This window comes from Buteo buteo, chromosome 20, assembly GCF_964188355.1.
Source record: "Buteo buteo chromosome 20, bButBut1.hap1.1, whole genome shotgun sequence".
Taxonomy (NCBI): Eukaryota; Metazoa; Chordata; class Aves; order Accipitriformes; family Accipitridae; genus Buteo; species Buteo buteo.
Window position 1 is genome coordinate 17,390,855 of NC_134190.1, and position 25,420 is coordinate 17,416,274.

The 25,420-nt window shown below is 37.5% G+C and overlaps 1 protein-coding gene across 3 annotated transcripts in view; it reads left to right on the top strand.

Annotated features, from left to right (window-relative positions):
- Positions 1–25,420, top strand: part of DROSHA (drosha ribonuclease III) — a 75,755-nt gene that overhangs the window by 22,509 nt on the left and 27,826 nt on the right. For all 3 annotated transcript variants that reach the window (XM_075052329.1, XM_075052328.1, XM_075052327.1), the window contains 9 exons: positions 1,045–1,126; positions 2,203–2,277; positions 5,623–5,792; positions 9,358–9,482; positions 12,683–12,782; positions 15,759–15,866; positions 20,567–20,674; positions 23,116–23,254; positions 23,921–23,981. In XM_075052329.1, coding sequence (XP_074908430.1) covers positions 1,045–1,126; positions 2,203–2,277; positions 5,623–5,792; positions 9,358–9,482; positions 12,683–12,782; positions 15,759–15,866; positions 20,567–20,674; positions 23,116–23,254; positions 23,921–23,981 — 968 coding nt within the window. The remainder of the gene's footprint in view (positions 1–1,044; positions 1,127–2,202; positions 2,278–5,622; positions 5,793–9,357; positions 9,483–12,682; positions 12,783–15,758; positions 15,867–20,566; positions 20,675–23,115; positions 23,255–23,920; positions 23,982–25,420) is intronic.

Here is a 25,420-nt window from a genome sequence, read left to right on the forward strand (position 1 = left end):
TTCCCTGTGTTATCAACACTGTTTCCAGCACAAATCCAAAGCATGGCCCCACGCTAGCTACTGTGAAGAAAATTAACCCTACACCAGCCAAAACCAGCACACGCATACATTTACATTTTTCTTGCTAGATATCTCTCTTTTTTGTTGCTCAACATCATTGAAATATATGCAAGAACTCTGAAATTCCTCAGCAAGATTAATGTGATCAAAACAATTCATTTCTTGTTACTGAATCTGCTGTGTTGTCTCCAAATCTTGTTCTAAAACAACAAATGGCCACCAAGCAAAATAGGCAATTTGACATTTTTCTGGAATCCTGGTCAATTAGCTACAGCACTGTTTGCAGACCATCTTTACTAATGCATTCTTGTGAAAGAGATAGCTTTTTTTAGCTTTGGAATTTACGGCTGGTATCACAGTACAATTTATATCAACGTGGCCTGATTTAGTTCATTAAGGAAGGTTTTTTAAGTTCCTTCATTTCTGAATGGAAGCTCTTTGCTTTAAAGGAGGTGCTTCCCCACTTGATGAGAAGAATCTCTTTCTTTCTTTTTTTTTTTCTCCTCTCTTCCCGCCCCCCCCCCCCCCCCCCATCTTCTCCTGTTGGCTTTGTGTTGTACTGATATTTTGGTATGGAAGTGATCATGGTATCACTGATTTATAAACATTTAATATGAACACGTAGGAAAAAAGTGAATTACAAGAAAGATCCTCCTGAGAAATATGTCATCTGCTTAGCTTACTTGGGTGAAAGGGTTTTAGTGCATGGTGAACTATCACAGATTGATAATTTCTGCCTATACCGTTGATTTGGACATTGACTAAAGAGTCTTCATTACAGTGCTTTCTTGACAGTGCTTTCTGAAGAGATCAATCTATTATGTTACAGTAGGTGATTACAGATATATCAATACTGTTTCCAGTGTCTAGCAATTGGCAAATATGAAAACACTGGTTCTTTCATTGTTTTATTTAAATATATGTGAGTGGCATTACTTGTATTACAATATTAAATAATTCTGGTTTATTTTTTTCTTTCCCCAGAATTTTTGTGTGAGAGGTCTTGAGCTGTTCTCTTCATATCTATTCAAAGATATTTTGGAGCTCTATGACTGGAATCTTAAAGGTAACTTTTAGGGGAAAAAAAAAACCCCAACATACAAAAAACCAATTAATTGCAGCTTTTGTAAATAGGACTCTATTTTGTTGTGTTCTTTGGTTTAAAAAGAAAAAAGTGAGGAGGGACCTCAAAAGAACAAGTCAAATGCTGGTTTATGTGAGAGGGACAAACTTCCACTTTGTTCTTCAAGAAGATGAAATACATTAGAGTTCATTAGTGTGGGCTGTAGCAATTGAAATGCACAAACTTGGTACTGTATTCCTGCAGACTAAACTTCTTCCTTAATCCAAAACTGTTCTTTTTTAATCAAGTGGTAAATATTATCTCTGTAATATTGCACAGTATCGTGTGCATGGTATTTTGGAAGCCAAGGTGTCAGGTAAACTATTCTCTGTTTTTACAAGCTAACAAACAAGTTATTCGCACAGCATTTCTCTACAGTCAACTTGCAAAGCAGTGTCATACAGACAGCCATAGAGGGATAACGTATCATTATAGTTGAATGTTTTTGACTTGACAAGATGAAAATACATGTTTCTGTGAAGACTGTGACAAAGGAGAATTTCAGGGATGATTCTTCCCTTGGTCTAAAAGAAAACTGAGAATATCAAGGGAATTTCATTTCAGTATCTGTAGGTGTGTTTTGGTGTCTTGACTTTGTCTATGGAGATGCACTCTGCACTTATGCAGTTAAACAGAGGAGCATACAAGTTTCACACATTGTGTGTAGCCTTCTTTGGTTTGATACTAGATGTATTCTAATATCAATGTTGCCTTTCATACCACTGGTTCTGATTGTTTGTTCTTTTTTAACACCAGGTACTTATTGGTTTTGCATGCAACGCTTTGGATGATGAAATAGGAAACAAAAAAACCACAAAATAGCATCAAGGAAATTTCCTTGTTATCTTTGTTGTTGTAACCAAAAAAACCTCCCCACTAATTGGGAGGGACTAATAAGCTAGTGCATCATTTGGCACATTTCATCATAATTTTATCTGCAGCAGGGTGGCCTTCTTTTTTTATTTCTTTTGAAAAAACATTGCAGTTCATAATTTTTCTGTGTTTCTTTCATATTTAAGGTCCTTCACTTGAAAATGATTCTGTTAGCTGCCCCAGATTTCACTTCATGCCGCGATTTGTGAGATTTCTTCCAGGTAATGTTTGTGTTATGTAGCTTTATGGAAATTAGATCTGAAAAAAACAACCACCCCCCAAAAAACACCCCCCCATTAAATAAAACAAAACAAACAAACAAAAACTTGCTGCAAGTCAAATGGTTCGGTCAGTGTAGAGATTTGGTGCTTCCCTCTGAAGTCTTTAGTGCTTGCTGGCAGCCTGGATGGTTTACTCAGAACTGGGATTCACATGGTCAGACCAAGTCTCACTTCCACCTTTTGTCTCTGTCGTGGTGATTTTAGGCAGTTCTGGGTCATCCTTGTCCTGCCCTGAGATGGAGCTGTGGCATTTGAGGAGTACTATTGCCTAATTTCACATGTGAAACTGAATTTAATGTCCCCTTTGCTCTTTGGGGTACCGTGTGATTGTATTAAAATTCCTGATGTGCGGTTTTGAGTGTCAGCATGATTGGCACACCTGAGCACATGTTGTTCTGATTGTTTCTTTCTTTATCTTAATGTAAACTTAGACCTTGCAGCAAATGTTGAATGACAGAAAAACACCATTCTGGTGCAATTCAACACTAGCCTGCCAGCCAAGGACAAGCTTCAGTGTGGAGCGTTACGCTTATTTTGAGTGAACAGCTTGTGCGGGCATTTAACACATCCTAACGTACTAGGACGGACTTTCAGTTGATATAAATGTCATGGCTCCATTGAAAATGTGTCCTGCTGAGATCCTGCCAGTGATTGCTCCACAAGGGTTGTGTGGACAGGAGGATGTGTTTCAGCTGCTGGAATGAGGGTGCAGAGGAGACATGGAACAATCTTCATCATGAGGGCTGTGGCCTGGAGGTGCTCTCTGCTCTGGGCTTTGAAACTTAGTTGGGCTATTAATTATAGCTGTAACTAAATGAGGTTTGGCTCATTACTGTGGAGAGTACTGATGGCTGGATGACTATATTTCTAATTGTTGTTCCTTCCTGGCTGCACAACACTGTTCAATCAGAAGCAGAGCTCTGAGGCTTGGTAGCAAACATTGATTTGGTTCTGCTGAAGCAATTTACAAAATAAGCCATCAAGCTACATGTGGCTGATTAACTTGACCTCATCACAAAATGAGAACAAGTTTGACCTGCCTGGTTTGTGTAGCTTGAGGGTGTTTTCCTGTTAGTTAGGGGTCTTTATATTCTGATTTGTTTTATTTTAGTTTAGAAGTCAGCTCTTTCTGCATGGCTGGATTGTTTCCTGATAGGGAAAGATAAGTCTCGATAACATGTATTCCTGTGTGTTTCCTCTTTAAGGTTCCCAGCCTTCTAACTATTTTTAAATGTGTCTTTTTCCTGATATTTCTGCATATGTAGTTGCCTTTTAGCATCTTTATGACAGATTTTTTTTTTTAATGAAGTTTGCATTTTGTATTGATTATATTCTGTGATGTCCTTGGAGATTTTTAATTTCCAGAGAGTGGGAATCTATTTCCTCCAGGTACATTTGCAGAACATTATCTATCTATGTCTATTCAAAGAAGATATATTGGTGTAACAGATCTCCACGCATCCATCAACTGTCTCTAACCACAGAAATGAATTGCTGATTTCCCATCCCCTCTACTTTTCTTTCTTTCTTATTTTTCTAACATGGTCTAAAAATATGAGGTTTGGGATGTCAGATTTTCTTTGTGGATTACTTAGAGACAGGCCTTGGATAGCTCTGAGCTAATCATACCAGGTTTACTGAGTGCCAGAGATGGCACAGCATGCGGAATAGTTGCTGTATTGTATTCATTGTGATAGATTTTTATGATGATAAATATATTAAGAGAGTAAAAGACTAGGAAAAAAAAACATTTGAGGTCCCAAGTACTGCATGTTCTGACCCAGGAAAGGTCAGGTCTTAACTACTGTTAAGCACAGCTATCTATAGCAACCTGTACCCTTGCTGTAAGCAATCTTCAGTGAGTAAGGCTACGCTTTTTTTTTTTTAGTGATGATTGGACATGGGCTACCTCTTGTGTAACAGTATAATCTAGTTGCTGACAAAGACAAAAGTCTTGTAAACTGAGTCCCCCTTTAATTTCAAGGAAAACTTTGCACATTTAAAAATCTGCCCCTGTAGCTATTTGGAAGTATTTTCTGTTTCCAGTGAGGTTTGGGATGTGTTTTCCCTATTTAAGGTTCCCTCATGGAGTTTGAATGAGGTTAATTGTTCTAAGAGGCCAAGTTACATCATTCCCTTTCATCTTTTCTGTACCATAGTGGTGTAATCCCAGCTGAAGTAAGAGAAGTGCTTGCTCCCTCGTGTGTCTTGTAGAGGACATCATCTTATGCAGCATTGCTGTTACAGAGCAGTTCTGCGAGGCTTTTCCTGTGTGCCTGGGATCCTATTCTTTGTGCTGTGGCATCATCACCACGTTGCTCTAAGGCTTTACTTCTGGTTTTTCTCCATTCCTTTTTTCGTGTGTGTAGTGATAGAGAGAATGTACTCAGTGGCAGGACCAGACTGCTCCTGCTCCCTGGGGAAAGGAAAACGACGTTTGTGCTCTGTGGGGATGAAACTTGAAGATGCCTCCTTACTACAGACTAACACCCTGTTGTTGAAGGAGGGGGTTGGAGAGATGTGTGTCAGAATTAAAGCACTGTACAAACATGTCTATCTTTTTACTCATATGAGCAAACATACTGAATTTGCATAGTCAGTGTCTTCTGAGTGGTGGTCTGTCAAGACCATCACTTGTTTTTCCTGTTTGCATCTTCACATCTGCAACTGCCTACCTGGAGCCAGTCAGATGTTTATTATACTGTCTTCCTTTGTTACAAGCAGCCTTTGTTGTGCATGTTTCCTGGGGTCTCAGAAGTATTTAGCAGTTTTCATGTGCCCTTGATTCATTTAGTGACAGATGACAGCGTGAGGCTCTTTAGTCTTCATTACTGCAGGTACAGCATGTAAGCACTATAGATGAGTTTTAAATGCAGGGATAACTTGCTACATTCATCCAGAAGTATCCTGTAAAATTTTGAGTGTTCTTTAAAAAAGCTGCATAAAAGCCTAAAGGCTTTTTAACTACCATTGTAAAAAGAATTACAAAAGTGTGAAAAGGAAGATATAACTGGACAATGTAACTGATTCTTCTGCCTGCTCATTTTAAAGTTTTTTAAGGCAAGTTAGAAACTGTTACTCTTGCTACCATTGCTGTTAGTGCTTCCAGTTTAGCAAAGTGTTCATGCATGCGCAGTATTCATCAATAAAACATTTGTCAACTTGCTTAAGCATTTTGCATTTCATTTTGCTCATCCAAATATTTTGTGTTCTGCATATTTTCTCTTTTGCTCGTACTTCAGGAGTGACTATCTGAAATGTGTTTTATTTATTTATGTTTTTAAGATGGAGGAAAAGAAGTACTCTCAATGCATCAGATTCTTCTCTACTTGTTACGATGCAATAAAGCTCTGGTACCTGAAGAGGAGATTGCCAACATGCTTCAGTGGGAAGAACTGGAATGGCAGAAATATGCAGAAGAATGCAAAGGGATGATCGTTACCAGCCCTGGCATGGTAGAGCAAATAATTCTGATATATGAAGAACCCAATGACACGTGCATATCTTGTTTCAGAGGGTTTGCTACAGGCTGAATTGGAAAGGGAAAAGATGACGAATGACAGTTGCAGATTGCTATAGGAACAGTTCATTGACTTTTTCCAACCCTGGGAAGAATTGCACCCACTGCAGCTCTACTGAAGGGCAGATTTCCAGACGAGCACTGTTTCAATGTGCACGTTAAAAGGAGTGGCTATATTTTATGTATGTGAAACTGTAGTTTGCTCCACTGCTTTATTATTTTCTCAGAAAGCTTTTATGTTCATGATCTCATTCTCTTTTCCCTGACACAGGACCAGAGAATTAGTAACTATTTGCCATTTTCTTTCATCTTCCTCTTTTGACCCTCCAGCTCTATTTAAAGTGCACTGTCCAGATTCTGCTGTGAATATGGAAAAGGTGTTTTCTGCCTATGTGGTTTTTCCACACTGTTTCTATGTTGCTCTCACTCACACTGAGAAATTTTGTGTACGTTAATGAATGCATCCATTAATTTTCAGTGCCAAGCTTGAAACCCCTATGGCCTTATTATTTTTGGAACAATTAGTATTTTAAAGCATATGTTCTCTGAACACAGCTCCTTTCAGCTCCAGTGTTTATGTGAATTTAGCCTGGTTTTCTGACTTTCACACTTAAGAAATGTGGGTCACAAGAATAGATACCTCCTAAAAGCTGCAGGGTTCTGTGTGCGTGGTTTGGTCAGTATTGCAAAGTAGTATCTCAGTAGTAGAGGCATGTTTTGGACCTAATATTTTAGACTGCCATGCAGCTTTCTTGGTTGTAATACCTTTCTTTCTCCTAATTCATTTTCCTACTTTCCTTATAACTTAACTTCTTAGCTTGTGCAGAAAGTGTGACTTGGTATCATGCCTCAGGGGAAATTTAGTTTGCTAACTGAAAAACCTGTCCCCAAACTGCAGCCAGGGTGACTTCCTAAGTATATTTTTCAAGTTCATATTTTTAAGTATGGCAGCATTACATTTAGTAAACTACTTTATAAGCTAATCATAACTTGGGCAGGATAATTTATTTTTCCCTTGATTTCATTCTGAGTGTTTTCCTTCTGGCTAAAACTTTCTAAACCAAAAGAAGAATAAGATCATCTGTGGGAACATGAAATACAGAATACATGTGAACTCTCACTATGGAAAATTCTACCTGAGCTGGTTAAAACTTGAGTGCTAAACCAGAATCTCATAATAGAAATTGTTAGACAGCGTTAACTGCTTAACTTAACGTTGCCTGTGGTTTCTGCGATACAAAGCACATGCTAGTGCACAAGTCATCAGCATCTGAATGGTATATGCTGACATAACTTCAGTGGTTTTGCTGAAGATCTGCTGATTTCAGCTAGTTGAAAACTTGCTTTTTTGTTTAGCATGAAGGAACTCATATATGCTCCTTCCTTCTGTCACTGAACTGTAAATGTCTGTATGCACAAGGCAGTGCAGTTTGTGAGTGGTAGTGTTAATTTTGAGATTTTGTGTGATTTTTACTGACAAACTTTGCATTCTACAAGATAATGTTTTTAAAGATGCATGTGGACAGGAAAATATGTAAGCATAAAAGAAATCTGCAGCACTTTGAAACGTCATGTTACAATGCCATCATTAGAACATGTTTGTTTCTCTCAGGAAGATTGCAATGTCTTAGTTTGTGGATTTTTTTCTGCTCATTGCAGCATATTCAATTGGGTATGAAAGTAAGCAAAACACAGAGTGTGAAAGCATTTTCTGTGCATTTTACAATGTTAGAAGATAAAACAGTTCTGTTACAGAGACAATGTGAAACTGTTTTAGAAAATGACAGCTCTTCAATTCAATTTTATCCACTTGACACAACAAAGTAAAACCACTAAATTTTATTTTGCTGCTTTCCTCCACAACATCACTTCAGAAATCATAATTCCTCTTATGAGCAGATCTAGGTTTTATATATGTATTTTATTTTTTTTAAAAGTAAGGTGTGTGTATATATGCATGATGGAGAAGGGAAAAACTTTTGATAGGCATATAAATCCGATTTACTTAAACAACTAACAACAGTTCAGCATTATTTAAAACCATTTAATTTATTCATGGTCTTTCATTAGTTCAGTGAAACTTTGTGTTGGAATAGTTTTAAAGGTTCACAAATTTTAATCCTCTTTAATACTTCACTCTTTCTAAAATATTGCTGCTTTTTTCACTAATACAAATACATATGTTTTTGTTTTTTTTTTTAAAGCCTGGCAGCATGAGCTAACTAACTTAATTTTTTTTATTTTTCACTTTTTTTGGCTGAGGAGATGTAACATTATGTTCAGGCATCATGTCTTAAGGCAAGCTGATAAGCATTTTTCCCTTGGAAAATGTTTCTCTATCTGAATGTCAAAGTTTTAACTAAGTTTTTGGGTTTTTAGAATAGATTGGAAATGTGGCCACCTGATGAGCCTTACCTTTATTTATAGAATAGGCTTTGCTTATCCATGCAGAAAATGATTCCTGTGAACAGTTCTACCAAGGTGGTTTGAAGGGTAAAAGCTTTGTTCTTGACACAATTTTTATTGTTTGTGAAGAGAATGGTGGGAACTGTTTCTGTAACTCTGAAACTCATCTTTGAGAAATTCACAATACTAAATGAGAAGTTTTGAGATGCAGGTAACTAGAAGTAATGCCCTTTTTCTGAAACCTTAGACAAGCAGAAAATATTGGCCTCATCCAGCTGATTGCAAAGTGGGGAGTAAGCAGGCACATAACAAAGCAGCTTGCCAGGTAATGGAGAAAATGTTTACTTGGAGACAAACTGTGCACCTTCAACTGAGTTTTTAAATGTTAGATAAGTGATCGAGAGCTCTGTAAGCAGCATGTCTTCTGCAGTGATGTGCAATTACTCATTTTTTGTGTTTTTAGAGGTGAAGTGAAAGTTGCCTCCTTCTATATTGTCCTTTTTAACTATAAAAAGAACTTAGGTTTTGAAGTATAAAAAGGACAAAAGTCTCCTCATTATACGAGACTGTATTCCTCATTCTACACATCAGCCTAGGAGCCTTTTCTAAGAGTAGCATAACAAATTTTTTTTAATGCTGTTTAGTCAGTGTGATTGAATGGATCTAATAATGGCATTACTTGCTTTGGGAAATCAGGAACCAAACTAAAATTAGAGAGGTAACCTGATCTTAGTGAACTGCTCAGGCATGTGGGAGCTTGGATGCCAGAATGCTAATCCTAAATTTATTTCCAGTGTGATGGTCGACCAAAGAAAGTTGCTTTAAGTTCTCGGAAATAATCAAATGGTAGATGTCCTAATTTGTAAAATGAAAATAAAAAGACTTCCTTTTTTTGCTGAGAACGCTAAGTCAACTAACTTTTGTTTCAGTCATTGTCATTACCAAATATTTATTACAATATTAATGATTAGTTTTATGTGTATTTTAATAAGCTTGGAATAATGCTGCTTCATGGTTCCTAGATGGTGTGGGCTAGAGGCAACAAATTTTCCATGGAGCTGTTGTCAATTTTTATATTTTGTTGTTTCTCCTAGAAACCCAGCTCAGTTCGTATTGATCAACTGGACCGCGAACAGTTCAATCCTGATGTAATTACTTTCCCCATTATTGTCCACTTCGGGATACGACCTGCTCAACTCAGTTATGCTGGAGATCCTCAGTAAGATGCTCTTCCTTCCACCTTTCGTTCAGAAACTCATTACTGTTGTCATTTGTGGCTTAAATAGGGCTTGTTTATGTGCTTAATTGAGTCCAACATAAAGCTTAGTGCTTATGACATTGGACACAAGCTCTTGTAAATTAGAGAACATAAGGTATAACTTCTTTTTTCTGGCATAATTCAGGATCTGCTGAAGGAAATGTGTATGCATGTGCAGTACGAAATTTCTCAAGAGAGCAGGTCTTCTAGGTCCGGCCAAAGGTTCCTCAAGCTCCATGTTATTTCTCTGCGAGGCCAGTTGCAGGTTTTCAGAGAGAAAATAAGTGTAACAGGAAGGCAGAGGGGGAGAAATACTTACCCAAGGCTTCCAAAGGTCTGTAGCATATGGACTTCTGAGTTAGAGGATGTATTTAGATAGTTATGTTTAACAGCCCTGAATAGACCTTCTTTCTCTAAATTTCTCAAATCACTGTTTGAGTCTTTTTATGCTACTGACAGGGAGAACATTCCAGGTAATCGCTTCCCCGGTAATATTGTGCATCATATAAAAAAGGACTGACTTCTTTTTCAGAGCTGCTACTTGATTGTTTAATTAAATGTTCTTCGGGTCTTAGATCTAACAATGAAGAATATAGCCATTTTCTGTTTGCTTTCTTCACGACATTTATGTTTCTTGCACCCTGCCATATCCTACTTAGTTGTCTCTTTCTATGCCTTGAAGGATCAAGTCTACATACTGTTTCCTAGCTTGGAAGCTGTTGTGTCCATGCTACTTTTCTCTGTACTTTTCATATCCTTATAGAGATTGGGAGGAATGTAATGAAGGAGTGGAGAGGGAATCAGAACTTCAGGCAGAGCTAGAAATACTGTTTCACTGTGGATTTGTTTAGTGACATTAAAGTGATTGCTGTATTTTGTTCACAATTCTTTTCTTAATTTCTGACAATTTCAGGGAACTCTTCCAATGATTTGGAGATCTGTTTTCTGAATGATTACAGACAGTATAGAGCCCATCTCTTGTGCATGTATAGTTAAGGTTGTCTTTTTCCTCATACATTTTCCTCCAGTGTCTTTTAAGGACATTGAATTTCACCTGCAGTTTTGAGGCCCAAACACTCATATGTGCATGTATGACAGACATATTCTTCTACAACTACTTGCTGAGAATATTAGATTTAATATGGTGGAAAGTGGGAAGAGGGAGTGCTTATCCAGATAATAACATATTTTCTTTTGGCTTTGAGCATGACTTTTAATCCTCCTCATCTTTCAGTTTTCTTACCCATAAAAAGAAAATCATTAGACCAAAGAATATAAGAACCATCTCTATTTTGATGCTGAGTTTCTAAATATTCATAAAGTTCTAGTACTTTGCATTGAAAACAGTATAAAGATACAAAAACTATTCTTCCCACACTTTTTTAATTTTAACTTCCTTTAAAATTTCCATGGCTTTTTTTTTTCCCCCAGAGCTGCTTACAGAATTTAAGCGTGCTTCTTTTTACCAGAGTAACAAAGCAGTTTTTTGTGAAAGACCTCTGTGGTGCCATCATAAATCTCAGGCTTAACTCTGGTTTATATGTGGAATAGGTAATGCCCAGAAAAGATTTTCCTCTAGTGTGTCTTTTCTTTGAGGTCTAATATGGATTTTTAGTTATTGTAATCTGTTTATTAATTCTCAAACTTAACTGCAATAACAGAGCTCGTTTCACCCATATTAATACTAGTAGTAAAACGCATATTGTAGATCATAGTTTCAGGTTCTTTTTTGTGGGATGAAACCTCCTCATGGCATTTGTTTGTTTTCTGGTTGGTTGATTGATTTGCTCATTAACTCATTTTTCTTCTTTGGATGGGGATTTGTCAGAAATAGATGTGCTATTCTGCAGATTGCAGAAATGTGGAGAACAGATCATAAGAAAAATCTATGGACTGACAACTTTAGATGTGTTTATAGACTCAAAAAATATCAGCATCTCTAGAGGCAGACAGTATACATTCAAGAATGCTGCGGAGAAATAGCTATGGAAAAAATGCCAATAAGAAAAGATCTGTTTGTGTGCCTGTGAATGTGGGATGCTGGGAAGATTATGAAATAGTAGAAAAGCTGCTGCTTCATTTACTGCTTTGCCACTAATGTGGTAACTTCCTACTAAAACCGCTGCTCTATGTTGCTGCTGAGGAGGATCATCTTTTATAATGTAAATATAAAAGAAAATAAATTACTTGAGTAAACTTCTTCCATCTGTCCTCTAATTCCCTGCTTCCTATTAAAAGTCTGGTTTTATGGGTTTTCTCGAAAAAACTCTACAAAGGTGATACTATTTTGAAGACAGCGTCATTTCCTAAGGACACAAGGTCCATGTCGTGATTCTCTTGGTCGCTCCTCCCATAGTAGCTTTTGAACCTGTTGGTCAATTGCAGCTGAATATAATGGTGGGATGTTATCTTCAAAGAGAGCAAGTTCTTACACATTTTGTGAAAATCCGTGATAGACCGCATAGGGACTCCCACCAGGCAAAAAGTTCTGTTATTGAAGTTCATGTGTAATTAAACACCCCCAAAATAAGAAAAGGCTAGACGGTTGGAGAAAACCTGATATGGATAAGTATATGCTAATCACAGAGAAAACTTGACTTGCTGTTTCCATTCAGCACAAACCCCCAGGGAATGAAGCTTTTATTTCATTGTTCACAGAATGACTTCGTGTTGCACATGACTTGTAGAGCTCTTCCTCATGTGCTTCACTGAAATGTTTCAGCCAGTGTAAGAACAGACACTTCTTGGGAAAGGTTACTACTGCTTTTCAGTGAGTGATAGGTAAACCTGTGGAGAAGAGGGAGTTTTCACCTGCCTGAATTGAGATGTCATGCTGCGGGCAAATCTTTTCAGCATGCAAAAGTGGCTCTTTGAAGAGGACGGGTGGGTATCTGGGAGACCTGGGTTCTGCCCTGAGTTTTGCTGTTCACCTTGCACTGCGCACTAATGCCTCCTCTGCTGCTGCGTCCAGCCTGCTGGAACAACTGCAGAGACACTGCCACCTCTCTTGGAAAATGCTTTGAGATTTTTTTTCTGGAGCAAAAGGATGCTTGTAGATGATCTGTGTGTATATGGGTGCAGCTGGTGTGTTCATAAGGACAAACGATGAGAGACTTCCGTTGTATTGACCAAAATATTTGTTTTCTGGTTTTGTCCTTCAGATACCAAAAGCTGTGGAAGAGTTATGTGAAGCTGCGTCACCTGCTCGCTAATAGTCCCAAAGTCAAACAGGCTGATAAACAGAAATTATCACAAAGAGAGGTATGCTGGGCCTTCCTGTAACTGATAATTGAGCACAGTAATTCAGGGTGGAATAAAGCCATATGACCGCCCTGTTTAGGGAAACAGTAGAGATCCCTCACAAAAGATTTTCTTTTCAGGCTGTTAACACTGATTTTACTTTTATCTTTGCTTGTTAGCGAATGGATTTTTTTTCCTTTTTTCAGCTGTCAAACTACTGCAAGTTTTTTGCCCAATTATGAAAACGATCATTATAGGACCATAACTTCTTTATAGCCGTTGCCATTAATGGTTTCAAGAGCTTAGCATAGAGAAGGAGTTTTTACTTCAGAGTGCACTTTTAGCTGGCTCATAATTTTAAACATTTCTCTTCTGAGATAAAAACTGCCACACTTGTGCATGGTTTTAAACCGTAATTTATTAGGCAGTCGTAGTGACATTCCTTAAGATCTTTGAGTTGAAATCATCTGGTTGTTGTTATTTTCAGTAATCTTTAATGACAAATGAGGTATTTGTTGAATTTTTGCCTTTCCTATCTTTTTTTTTTCCCCCCTGAAGTGATGAGCAATAAGCATTTCCTAAGAGCAGATGCTCAACCAATTGGAAATTAAAATCAGAAAAATAAAGTCACCTAAATATAGACTAAAGCAGCCTGCTCTCAGGTATCTGTTTTTTTAACATCTTGGACTGAAGCTTTGAATTTGTCTGGTGCATGCCTACCAGGCACTTTTAATTGGACAACTTATGTAAAGAGTACATAGAGGAGAAATTAACTTCTTTGATACCAGATGGAATTTAATTAAGTGGTGTTGGTTTTTTACTTATTGATTAGAAACCCTGATGATTCATAGAATCATAGAATATCCTGTGTTGGAAAGGACCCATGAGGATCACTGAGTCCAATTCCTGAGTCTTCCCCAGTTTGCTAATTGTGTAGCTTTGGTTGTGGTAAATGTTTGATACTGTTGACATTGCACCTGATTTTTATTATTAACTGCAAAGCATAGTATGCTGTTGCATGAGCAAGAGTCTTAGTTGACATTTTATTAATGCTGATATTAAATAAGTCCTTAGCTTCCTTACCGGTAAATGGGGAAAAAACACAGTGTTGTGACTTAATTGTGCCACAGTTGTAAGGAAAAAAAATTTTTTGTCCCTGTAGGAGATGACTTTGTTTGCTACATCGTTCTACACTCAGAGCAAGTAGAAGGGAAGATCGTTGTTATATGGGCATCTTTTCGTTACGTGCTAATGGATGACTTATTTGTAAAATTGCAGTGGATTGGATGTAGGGGGTGATTATGTTTTGCTTCAAAAGATAAAATGCTCCTTTGGTATTTATCGCTTACTGGGTGGTATGCTGATTTTTGTTTCTAGACCTTATTATCTAGGATAATGAGTTTATCAAGTAGTTTGCCATCAGAGAGGCATACAGGGCTGAAACAGAAGCTTTATGTGAGGATAACCTATGCATTTTGCCAGTGGAGGTGTCAATAACTTAGGAGGAGCTGTAGGGCTGCACCTGACTGGTACATGGGCTTTTAAAGATTATGAATCATATATTATGAGTAACACTGGACTTCTGATTTTCAGTCAGCCTGAAAATACAGCTAGGTCTAGCAAACACTGTAGCATCCGTCCCAGAAAACAGCCAATGACACAGCCTTGAAATGTGAATTTTACACAATGTACAAGGGGTGCAGTGCTGTAAGCATCTCTGTTCCCTCTGCCATCGGTCATTCATTACTATGAGGTTGTATGATGTTATTATTTGTGACAAGGTTGTGCCTGGGGGCTTTGTTCCTCTAACCTAACTTTGAGCATTTACAGCAGGTGCATAAATTGGGACCTGAAGGCTCACTTTGAAGTCAATGGAGAGAGAAATGCATTTCTTGAAGCCTTTTATCCCCCTTCATTGAATATAAAAGGAGCCAGGACTAACTAGCCTCCTCCCCTAGACACCTCAGTATTGAGGTGTCTGAGGTTTGATGAATCTGTGTCTGGATAGATGTGCCTCTTGGAACCACTCTGTGAGTCTCTGCAGAACAGAAGACAGCCCATTCCTGCCCAGAGATGCTCACAGGCTTCAGACTGGAAGTTGGGAAGAGACAGCTTTGAGCAAATGCCCTGTAGTGAAAAGGAGAGGGAGGATGGGTTGCAGCTTTGAAAAGTTTCATGTTCTGAAGAAGGAAGAGCACTGAGGGAGTCTTTACTGTTAGTGCATGCTGTGTGGGGAGCTTGCATACTCTGGGGCCTTTGTAGTATTGGAACCAGGAGATCCTGATCCAGGGATGGTTTATTTTAGCTGGTTTTCTTTCATTCAGTTTCTACAGAAAATATTTTCTTTTAATGATTTTGCCCCTTTCATAGTTTCTAGAGACAAATAAACTGTTTACACAATACCAAACAGCCAGTGGTCAAAGCAAAACAATTTAAAAAAAAAAATTAATTGAAATAATATTGGTAGATTTCATCATAACAGGCTCCAGAGCTAGTGAATGCTGAACTCCTTCCCCAGACTGGGAGTACTGACAATGTTGAACAGGAACTATTATGAAGTAGCCAAGATCACGAAACAAAAGCTTTCTTTACTTAGCCTGTTTTACACCCACTGAATGCTTCAAACCAGGACTACTCATGGTGACAGACTTGAATGAAGAGGTTGTTTTGCACACAGGGGTAAAGAAGGTGCTTTCGTTGTATGGACCTTAACTTACTTATGTATCATCTTGGATGTATGAGTTGGTTCTGTCATTTGCACTAAAAAAAATGTAGTCACCGCTGTTCTCTTCTTGGTCTATCAAAATTCTCTGTCTACACTGTACTCCAGCACATCCACCACAGTTTGTGGCTGGCAGTTACAAGACTTGGACTAGTCTTAGAAACTGCTCACCAAAAGTGAACCTTAAATGGGTATTGTGAACGCAGTCACATGTGCATTGATACTGCTTTGGTGTACAAAGTTCTTTACAGGAGCTCCATTCTCTCCCTGTCTAGGAAGCACTGCAGAAAATTCGTCAGAAGAACACAATGAGACGTGAAGTGACCGTCGAGTTGAGTAGCCAGGGATTCTGGAAAACAGGGATACGCTCTGACGTCTGCCAGGTGACTAAACCGCAGAGATGTCTAATGTATTTTCTTTCTCAATAGCTGCCATTTACCTCTTGCAAGGGTTTGCTGTGATTCTGGGCTGAAGAAGCAAATGGAAGTGCATACCTTTATCTCAATAAGATCTGTTGATTTAGGGGAACTATTCTAGTGTCCTGCCCACCCCCTCCACACGCCAAAAGAAGTTATTTTAAAATTTTAGTTTTCTTGCCACTCATTGATTAGCACAAGGGAAAGGGGGGTAGGAATGAACAGCTGGAGGCTGGAGGTTAATCAAACGTTGAGTCTAGCATGGAAATCCAGGGACTTCTTCATCCATCAATTGGGTTGGGTTTAAATATTTTTATTTTAATGTATTTTTCTATTTAGGTATTTTTTAAAAAAACAAATTTTGCAGTGAAGCATGAAGAAATATCTTTTTGCTTGAAAAAAAGAAAAAAAAAAAAAAGAGGCACCACAACTAACTTTTGGATTAAAACAGGTGACCCTCAGTAGAAAGATATGTTTCAGATACTGTTGCATATGTATGACATCTCCAACATACGGCTCTCTTCCAGATCCTATTCTGAAGCAGCTGACAGCCACCAGCTTTGTGATATGATAAAAATAATGCAATTTTAATATAATATTGTATTAGTAAAATTCAAGCAGTTATAACAGCCAAATAAATTTACTAGGGTATAATTGCATCATTCCTCTTTTAGCTATTGTTTTGGAGATGTTATTTAGTAATTAACAGGCTTATAATTTAATATTAACTTAACAGTATGAAGTATAAACTCTGGGTGTTGCTAGGCAAAGGTACAGGTAGAAATCCCGCTGTTATCTTAGAAGTCTGGTAAGGCCAAAGGGGAAATTCTAACAGGAGAGAAATGCTAATAACTAAAATTGCTTTTCTTCTGTCTGAAATGTTTCTTGTGATTCTACTATTGCTTCTGAAGTCAAAGAAGGAGAATAGTGGAACAGTATCTTCTCATATAGCTGAGGAAAATTACAGCCCTTTTCTAATTTTTTTGTTGTGAACTGTATCTATTTTTACAGGTTAAGTAAACAGTGTAAATTTCTAATTTAGGAGCTTTGAAACAGATCCGTGTTATAATTTCTGTGATTCATCTCTTAATGTCGTCTTGGATATTCCTGTTTTGTTTTGTTGTTGAAGGACACCAAAACACCAAAGAATGATGAAAGTAAAGCTATTTTGCGTTTTTGTGCCCACCTGCAGCCATAACATCTAAGTCAGCCAGTTCTGGTGTGAAGGTCCTTTGATTTGATTTCTTTGAGAGGCCAAAAGTAGGCAAACTGTATGTCTGTAAAATGAAAGGCTGCTGCTGTTGCTACATGCTTTTTCCCAGATTAAAGAGACTAAACCTAAATATGCATAAATCAACTCTGTGGGCAGAGCTAAAGTGCAGTGATTTAAAATTAATGCTTTTAAAAGCATTTTTTAAGTCCCTCTGATATCTTATAGTTGCTTTAAGTTCCACGTAGCAGTAATGACACTGGTCTTTGCAGTCTCAGAAGTGAACTGCTCGGAGGGGGAGGAAAAAGGGTGAGTGAAATGTTCCAAAAATGTAAAATGGCTGTGTTCTGCCAGGCTCACTTAAAGTTATCTAGTAGATGAAGTGCACAACGTGGCACTGAGCTGGGCAGCACTTACTGTGCAGTCTGGCAGGATGGGGCCATGTTGAGAAGATACCTCCCCCTGCCCCCACCCCCCCATTGCCTGTATTGTTGCTGGTGTGCCCTCAACAGCGGTGTTAAGTGTTCAGGGTAAGGAGAGAAATGATGCATTTCAAAATATTTTAGCTCACCTGGTTCTTCTTAGTAGGTTCAGCTCAGGAGCATCTGCCAGCCTGGGGGATAGTGGCACTAGCTGGGAGCACCCAAGAGATTCCTGGCCTTGCCATGCCAGCTGCAGCAGGAAAAGAACATGCATAGTTAACATAGTTACAATCATATATATTTAAAAAACAAAAAAAGAAGTTACTTGTATGTTTATAACCAGATGCAAATACCAAAGTTATGGGATAGCTCCTGTGGCCATATGGTTTCAGGAGACTTTCTTTTTAATCACTAACCATTCTTTAGCCTAATACAATTTTTTAAAGCATATATTTTATTTTCTTATAAAAAGATAAATACATAAAACATCAGAAACATCAAATAGTTAAAATCCTACATAACACATTAACTGAATCAATCAAGTATTTAGAGCCATGAAAGTGCCACTTTGTCAATATAACTGCAAGAGTCAAATTAAAGGCCTTCTGTGTGCTCCTAGGCAGATGTTAATTCTTCATTCACTGCACCACAGCTGACAAAAATTTAAAACTATATTTCAGCCCTCAAGCTTGGGGCAACATGTATTGGTATAAAGAGTATTAAACCTTGCTTGAGGGACTCTTTCTGCCTGGTGCAGTGCAACAGTCAGGCAGGGAAGCAGAGTTGTCCCATGAAACAAGTTTTGGGTTGTGTTTTCTTTTGTTTTTGTTTTTGTTTGTTTTTAAATGAATTCCTTCTGTGAAGGAAGACATAGGAAGTACACCTGTACAGTTTCTATGGAGATAAGAGGGGTGGTCTCCTAGCTTGTAAATTACCCTCAGAAAACTCTAAATGAGTGACATGGTAACAAAATAAAATTTCACTTACACTTACTCAGTTTGCTTGGAGTTGTTTTGAATTTTTCTGCCATTCAGAGATCCGGAGAGTCTTTTTCTTTCTGTTAACTAGCTACTTCTATCCGCCGGAGAAGGACCTGGGGGTGTTGGTTGACAGACAGATGAATATGAGCCAGCAGTGTGCCCAGGTGGTCAAGAAGGCCAACAGCATTGTGGCTTGTATGAGAAATAGTGTGGCCAGCAGGAGCAGGGAGGTGATTTTCCCCCCATACTCAGCACTGGTGAGGCTGCACCTCGAATACTGTGTTCAGTTTTGGGCCCCTCATTATGAGAAAGACATTGAGGTGCTGGAGTGTGTCCAGAGAAGAGCAACGAAGCTGGGAAAGGGTCTAGAGCACAAGTCTTATGAGGAGCGGCTGAGGGAACTGGGGTTGTTCAGCCTGGAGAAAAGGAGGCTGAGGGGAGACCTTATCGCTCCCTACAACTACCTGAAAGGAGGTTGTAGCAAGGTGGGTGTTGGTCTCTTCTCCCAAACAAGAAGCAATAGGACAAGGTGAAATGGCCTCAAGTTGTACCAGGGGAGGTTTAGGTTGGATATTAGGGAAAATTTCTTCACCCAAAGTGTTGTCAGGCTCTGACTAGAACAGGCTGCCCAGGGAAGTGGTTGAGTCACCATCCCTGGAGGTATTTAAAAGAGGTGTAGACGTGGTGCTTAGGGATGCAGTTTAGTGGTGGAGCTGGCAGTGTTAACGGTTGGACTTGATGATCTTAAGGAGTCTTTTCCAACCTAAATGATGCTATGATTGCCTTCCAGCTACGTGTTCAGTTCTCAAGAATTTCACAGTCTTACTTAAACAGAAAGTATTGCCATTGGTTATTCTTAATTTCTCAATCTTTTAACATTCACCTGTTTGTATTTTCTGCTGTTCTTTCTTTAATGACCTGCAGAAATCCGTAACATCATTTATTCTGTAAATTATACATCATCTGCTTTGTATGCTTTTTTCTTGCATCTCTCCAAACTCTATACTCATCTTCTGTAATCATACACATTCCTCTTTCTGAAATAATAGTGACAGACAGATTTTGATTCCCTTAAAACACATCATTCTTTTGAATATATTCATGTCATGTTACTAATAGGAATGATTAGAAGAACTGAAATTTGATTTCAGTGTCACAGAAATGGTCACATGCATAAAATTCTTTAAATACATTTCTCATGTAGCTCTTTTTACTCTTATGCAAGACTTTTGACATTGATATCGTACTTGCTGTACTACTTTACTGATAAACTGTACTACTTGCTTATTTCAACCTAGATCCATCCAAAGTCAATATTAGTGTAGAATTCCTGCTTTAAAACACCAAAAGAGGGAGAGTTTTGGTTTGTCAATAAAAATTTAACTAATTATGTTGCAATTTTCCCTAACAGAAAAACATTATCTGTTTCCTAGATGATCAAACAGCAACCTTACTGATATTTTTTAGCACATTAAGCCAGGTTATGCCAGACTACAGTGTTTTAAAAAGCCCCTAATTCTTCCTCAGAAGGAAATGAAGCAAGGCACTAATAACTGTGCTTGAAAATCAAGTAGCTGCTGCTGTTTGTGGAAAACTGGTTAAAGTGGTATAAAGTGGTTCTTCCCTAATGTTATGAGGCAGAGGGGAAATGCTCTTTCTTCATCTTTCGTACCAAGGTAAAACTGCAGGGTGTTAAATGAGAAGGTACAAACGTATAGTGTCATATTCAGTCACAGCTTACTGAAATTTGATGTTACTGGTGACCAGACATTTTTTACCTCATTCAAAATACTTAAGTAGAAGACTGGTTTTATGTATTTATTTATTTAGTCTGAGTGGGGTTGTGTCCCCCCTGTGGTTATGCAGATGGACAAATATGATTTAAGTGCTCTGATGATGAAGTTTGGGAAAATGATTTTTTTTTTTTCTCATTTAAACCAAAGCAGTAAAACTCAGTGTTGTGACAAACAGAAAGTGTTTGTATTTATAGCTTGGTCAACTGGGTACTCTGTACACTGAAGTTGAATGCTTTTCCTTATTGCAATTGTTTTTTAGCATGCAATGATGCTTCCTGTCCTTACCCACCATGTCCGCTACCATCAGTGTCTGATGCATTTGGACAAATTGATAGGCTACACTTTTCGAGATAGGTGCTTGCTGCAGGTAAGATATGAAAAAAATTAACTACTTGCTGGTTTGTCTTCCTGATATTATTGAGTTTATCCATAATACTGCCTGCTGTACAAACTTGAGAAATGCACTGCATTGCCACAGCGTGGACGTACTTGATTACTTGCACTGCAGATCTTTCAGAAGTTTCAGTTATCCCAAGAGACTTGTAAATAGAGACATCTATTGTGCCTGTAGACACACACCTACCTTTGCTCTAGTGGTAGGTCTGGATTTGCTTGTAATGTGTAGAAAGACAAAGATGTGCTTACTGAAAAGACTGTTGGGTACATTACTCATTATTTCCATCTAAGTTCTTTTTTTTAGGTATTTGTGAAGAATACAGTGTTATTCTGTAGATGACCGTACACGCCTTTGTTCTTCCTTTTATAGTCTGTCATTCAAAAAAAGAATAACTTAAGTGTTGCCTTTTTATTATGCATTTATAGCTAGTGAAAAGGAATTGGCAAACTTCTGGTCAGCTCTTGATTTCTACAAGTACATGATGGAATTTTTGCATTTACAAACAGGGGCAGGAACTGGAGAGGAGAATTTCTTATTTGTTCTAAATGCATCCATGTTGCATAACCAGTCATTTATGTAAGTGCATATTTGGAATTGATCAGCTCCAGAAGGCTGACTCTTGGCATAGAGGCCCCTTTCCCCTTACGTTTTTTCTGAAGTTACTGAAGGGAAATGGAGACTTCTGTTCAGGATTTCCCTCTGAAATAAGCATCATCTCCCTCCACTGACTGGGGCTGAGAAAGGTGAATTTTCTTCAAGTTCAAAACATGCGGTTTCTGTATTTGTATGGAGACTTTACTCCTGAACTACTTTAAGCTTATAAGGAAATCTTTTCTCACAGCTTCTCTGTTTTCTAGAAGTTGGTTCCAGGACTAGTCCTACTGAAAGTTACATTAAACATTTTGCATCTTGTAGGATTTAGTTATTTGCGGGCTGCCTTAGTTTTAATATGAAAGATAAAAATGCAATGATGGAAATCTTCAAAATGTTGAGACCAAACACACAAACCAAAAAGCAAATTGCAATCAAAAAGGGGAGAAAGCATTAAATTAAGTGTGTCAGCATCAGTCAAATTAATGTTTAGTTATAACAAAGGTACTTTTAAATGCTTGATCCCTATGCAAATTTATTTAAAACCTACAAACTTGTTCCAGAAGAGAAAGAGCTTTTTAAAAATGTATATAGTACCAATCACCTACTTAAGCATAGGCAACATTAGATGTGTAATTTTGCACCTGTTTCATCATGATGTATTTTTTTTAAAGTACAGTCTGGGCAAGAAAGATTACACTAATTTAACTATTCAGAGAAGCTGTCATGTGTCATCCAGTTCAGATGGAGCAGAAGTTGAGAATGTGCAATTATGACAAACTTACTAATATTAGCGAGGATTTAAAAAGGACTTGGAGAAAGTTCTTGTTGTTGATTAAATATAATTTTACTCTCTAAAATAATTAAAATAAAAACTTCTCTAAGTCTTATGTTTGGAAAGCTACAGACAATGTTTGAATGAACTACTGGAATCAATTTGCTTATAGCCTGCAGCACCAGTCCTGCAGGTGTTTAAGAAGTAACTTTCTGCAGCCTGAATTTGCCAATGTGTCTCTTGTTTTATATACAAGGTGTGTGTACACATACATTTATACATGCATAATATTTTTAGATGTGTCTGTGTAAAGAAGGAGAAAATGTGTGAGTCTGCAGGATGGAGTCATAAGAGCTAGCTGTATTTCTGTTTACTGCTGCCATTTTTGTATTGGCGGTGTCAGCAGCAGAGTAAGCTTTTGATGATGCTAGATGGTACAAATGTAAAACAGAAGACCAATCCTGCCATTGCTGTTCACTTCCAATTGAAGAGTGGCCCTGTATAGTCAAGATGGAAAGAGTTCTTCTGTAAATAACCAGAGATAATCCACTTGTTTGTTTTTTTGAAGTAGGAAAGTTTTCTATTTAAATAACCTAAATCAAATATGTGAATGGTTGAGAAGCTCTTTTAGTTGTTCATATTTTTAATATGAATGTTTATGCTGCAATGTTAGTGTGAATATATGTTTAAATAAGCAAATGTATCGAAATCAGTTCAGCAAAACTGGTAAACAAAACTCTTAGGGCAAATTGACAGTTCATGCTTTTTCTCTTCTAAACTAATTTTTCTTTAAAGAAAAAAAAACTGTTGAAAGTTAATTAGTTAAACTGATGATTGGGCATAAATGTTCTTTCTGACATCTGAAATAGTACCTCCTACATTTAAATTGCTGGAACCAAGCTACTAATTGATGATGTCACTTTATAGCCTTTCTTCAAACTAAAAAATAACAATTATTAACTACCAGTCTAAGATTATTTTTTTCCTTACATTTGTGAAAATACATCTAATACTTTTTTTTTTTCCTGTATGTTCTACTTTATAGCTTGCCATGACTCATCCAAGCCATCACTTAAACTTTGGAATGAATCCAGATCATGCCAGAAATTCCTTATCCAACTGTGGGATTCGACAGCCAAAGTATGGAGATAGAAAAGTTCACCATATGCACATGAGAAAAAAAGGTATGCTGTTACACCACTACCATTCTTCTCTCACTGAACACTTAATCAGTAATAAAACCTTTTGTCCATTATTATTTCGTTGGCCATTGTTCTTCTAAGAGCTTCCTTCAGTGGAGGATTTCAATGGTTATACATAGACACCAGTGAGATCTTTTGAAAAGACTGGATTTTGCAAATTAATCAACAAGTAGAGAGCTGAGAAAGAGCAAGGATAAGAAGTGGGAGGATGTATTTTCTTTGATCTTTTGCAAGTATTGTTTCCTTAATTCGCTGCTCATATGGTGAGCAAACTGGAGGATATTTTGTAAAAATGCCTTATTAATGTGAAAATATGTGGTCTGTCTGCTGCAGAATATTCCTTACCCCTTAAAAGTTTATTCAGCTGTAATGACGTAAATTGTTTATGTAATGTTTGGAATGTCTTTTTCATACAAAGGTGGTATTTTAATCAGGGTGTCTGAATGCAAAAATACAATAGTATTGTAATGGGACTGCGATCAGTTAGGCAGAGAGCACCTGTAAGGATTATACTTGCTCTACCCTGGAAATAACAGGATGATCTTGTGGACAGCAACTACAAAGTAACATTTTGAGTAATTATTTTCTAAGTCTATTCAAATTGAAATAGTGGTTATTTATTTAATAGTGTGTTGTTTATATTTCTAGGGATAAACACCCTGATAAATATTATGTCTCGTTTGGGACAGGATGATCCAGCTCCTTCCAGGTAAGGAAAATAGTTGTTTGCAAGTAGGAAAGTTGTTGCAGAGGGAGATATTTAGTAGAAACAACCAACTTACTGTCAGCAACAGCTTTTGCAAATAGTTGAAATGAAAAGTCATTTTCAATTCACTTTTATATTATGAAGATGTGCTGAACCTCCATTAGCAGTGACATAGTAAATGTTTGGTCATGCAAGCAGAAAACTCCTGAGGAAGGTTTTAACAGATATCACTTTTTGTTTATCCTTGAAATGAGGAGGACTAAAAGGCTGCCTTTTTGCTTTCTGCCAAATAAAATAAGATTTGTTGTTATTGTTATCATTGCTATAAATTGGATACTCCATCACGTTTCCTCACAGTAGTACCTTCCTGACATGGCACCTTGTTAACATGAGTGTGATACTGAACGTGGGCTTTGCTGATTTACTGGTCCAATTTAAAGACATATGCAAAAACGATTAATGTTGTAATGTAATAATTCTTAAATGACCACTAAGAATTCTGTCCAAATAAATAGTGTTTAAGATATGGTTTATAGCCACAGGCACCATATTTAGCCCAAGTGAATAAACAAAGCTCATAGGGCTAATGCAAGAAACAGTTGCATGTGAAATCTCCTAAATGTGTGAACTAGAGGGCAGAGTGTATTTTAGTGTATAACTAGTGCTATAACTGGGCCTTTTAAGAGTCATCAATTTGGAGGAAGCTCAGGAATGGGAGAAGTTGAATTCTGAATAAATTATTGTTGCAGTGTTCCCCAAGTGCTGTTTCAGCTAGACCATGCCCTTTTCTTTGAGAGTCAGCCTCAAGCTTATTTCAGCCCTCTATAAGATAATGTGAGATAAGGCTAAATTGCATTAATTCTCACAAAATAACACACAAATAAGATCCCACTTCTGAGAGATCTGTGTTTTCTGCTATGTTGCTACACAGAGGAGTTGTAGTTTTGCTCACACTTTATTGTTTTACACAGCAGAGGTACTTGACTTCTTTCAGCCCATAACAAAGGCCTGCTATTTCAGAAATTAGAGTAACTGTATAATTGTTGGGGGAGTACAAATTATGATAAAAGCTGTCAGACATTAGAGAAGGATCTTCTGGATGGAAAAAAAAACCTCTGTGGCAATGGCCTTGATTCTGTTACAATCATGTGTGAAGTCAAAATGGTGCTACTTACATGCTTTGATGTGTAGAGCAGAAATTTGTATATATTCAAAGACAAACTCACGTCCTTTTTTGGCTGCTGTGTCCTGTTAGTCCTTTGTTACATAAACAGGCAGAGAGCTTGGAGGAAATGAAACTTTATGCAAAACAAAGGAAAATCAGGAGCAGTGATAGAAGAAAAGGAAAACACAGGAAATATACGATTCTACTAGCTTAATGGCATGCTTGAATGCATCATCTTGTACAGCCATTTTTTCTTTTGAACTTGAAGAAAGTTACA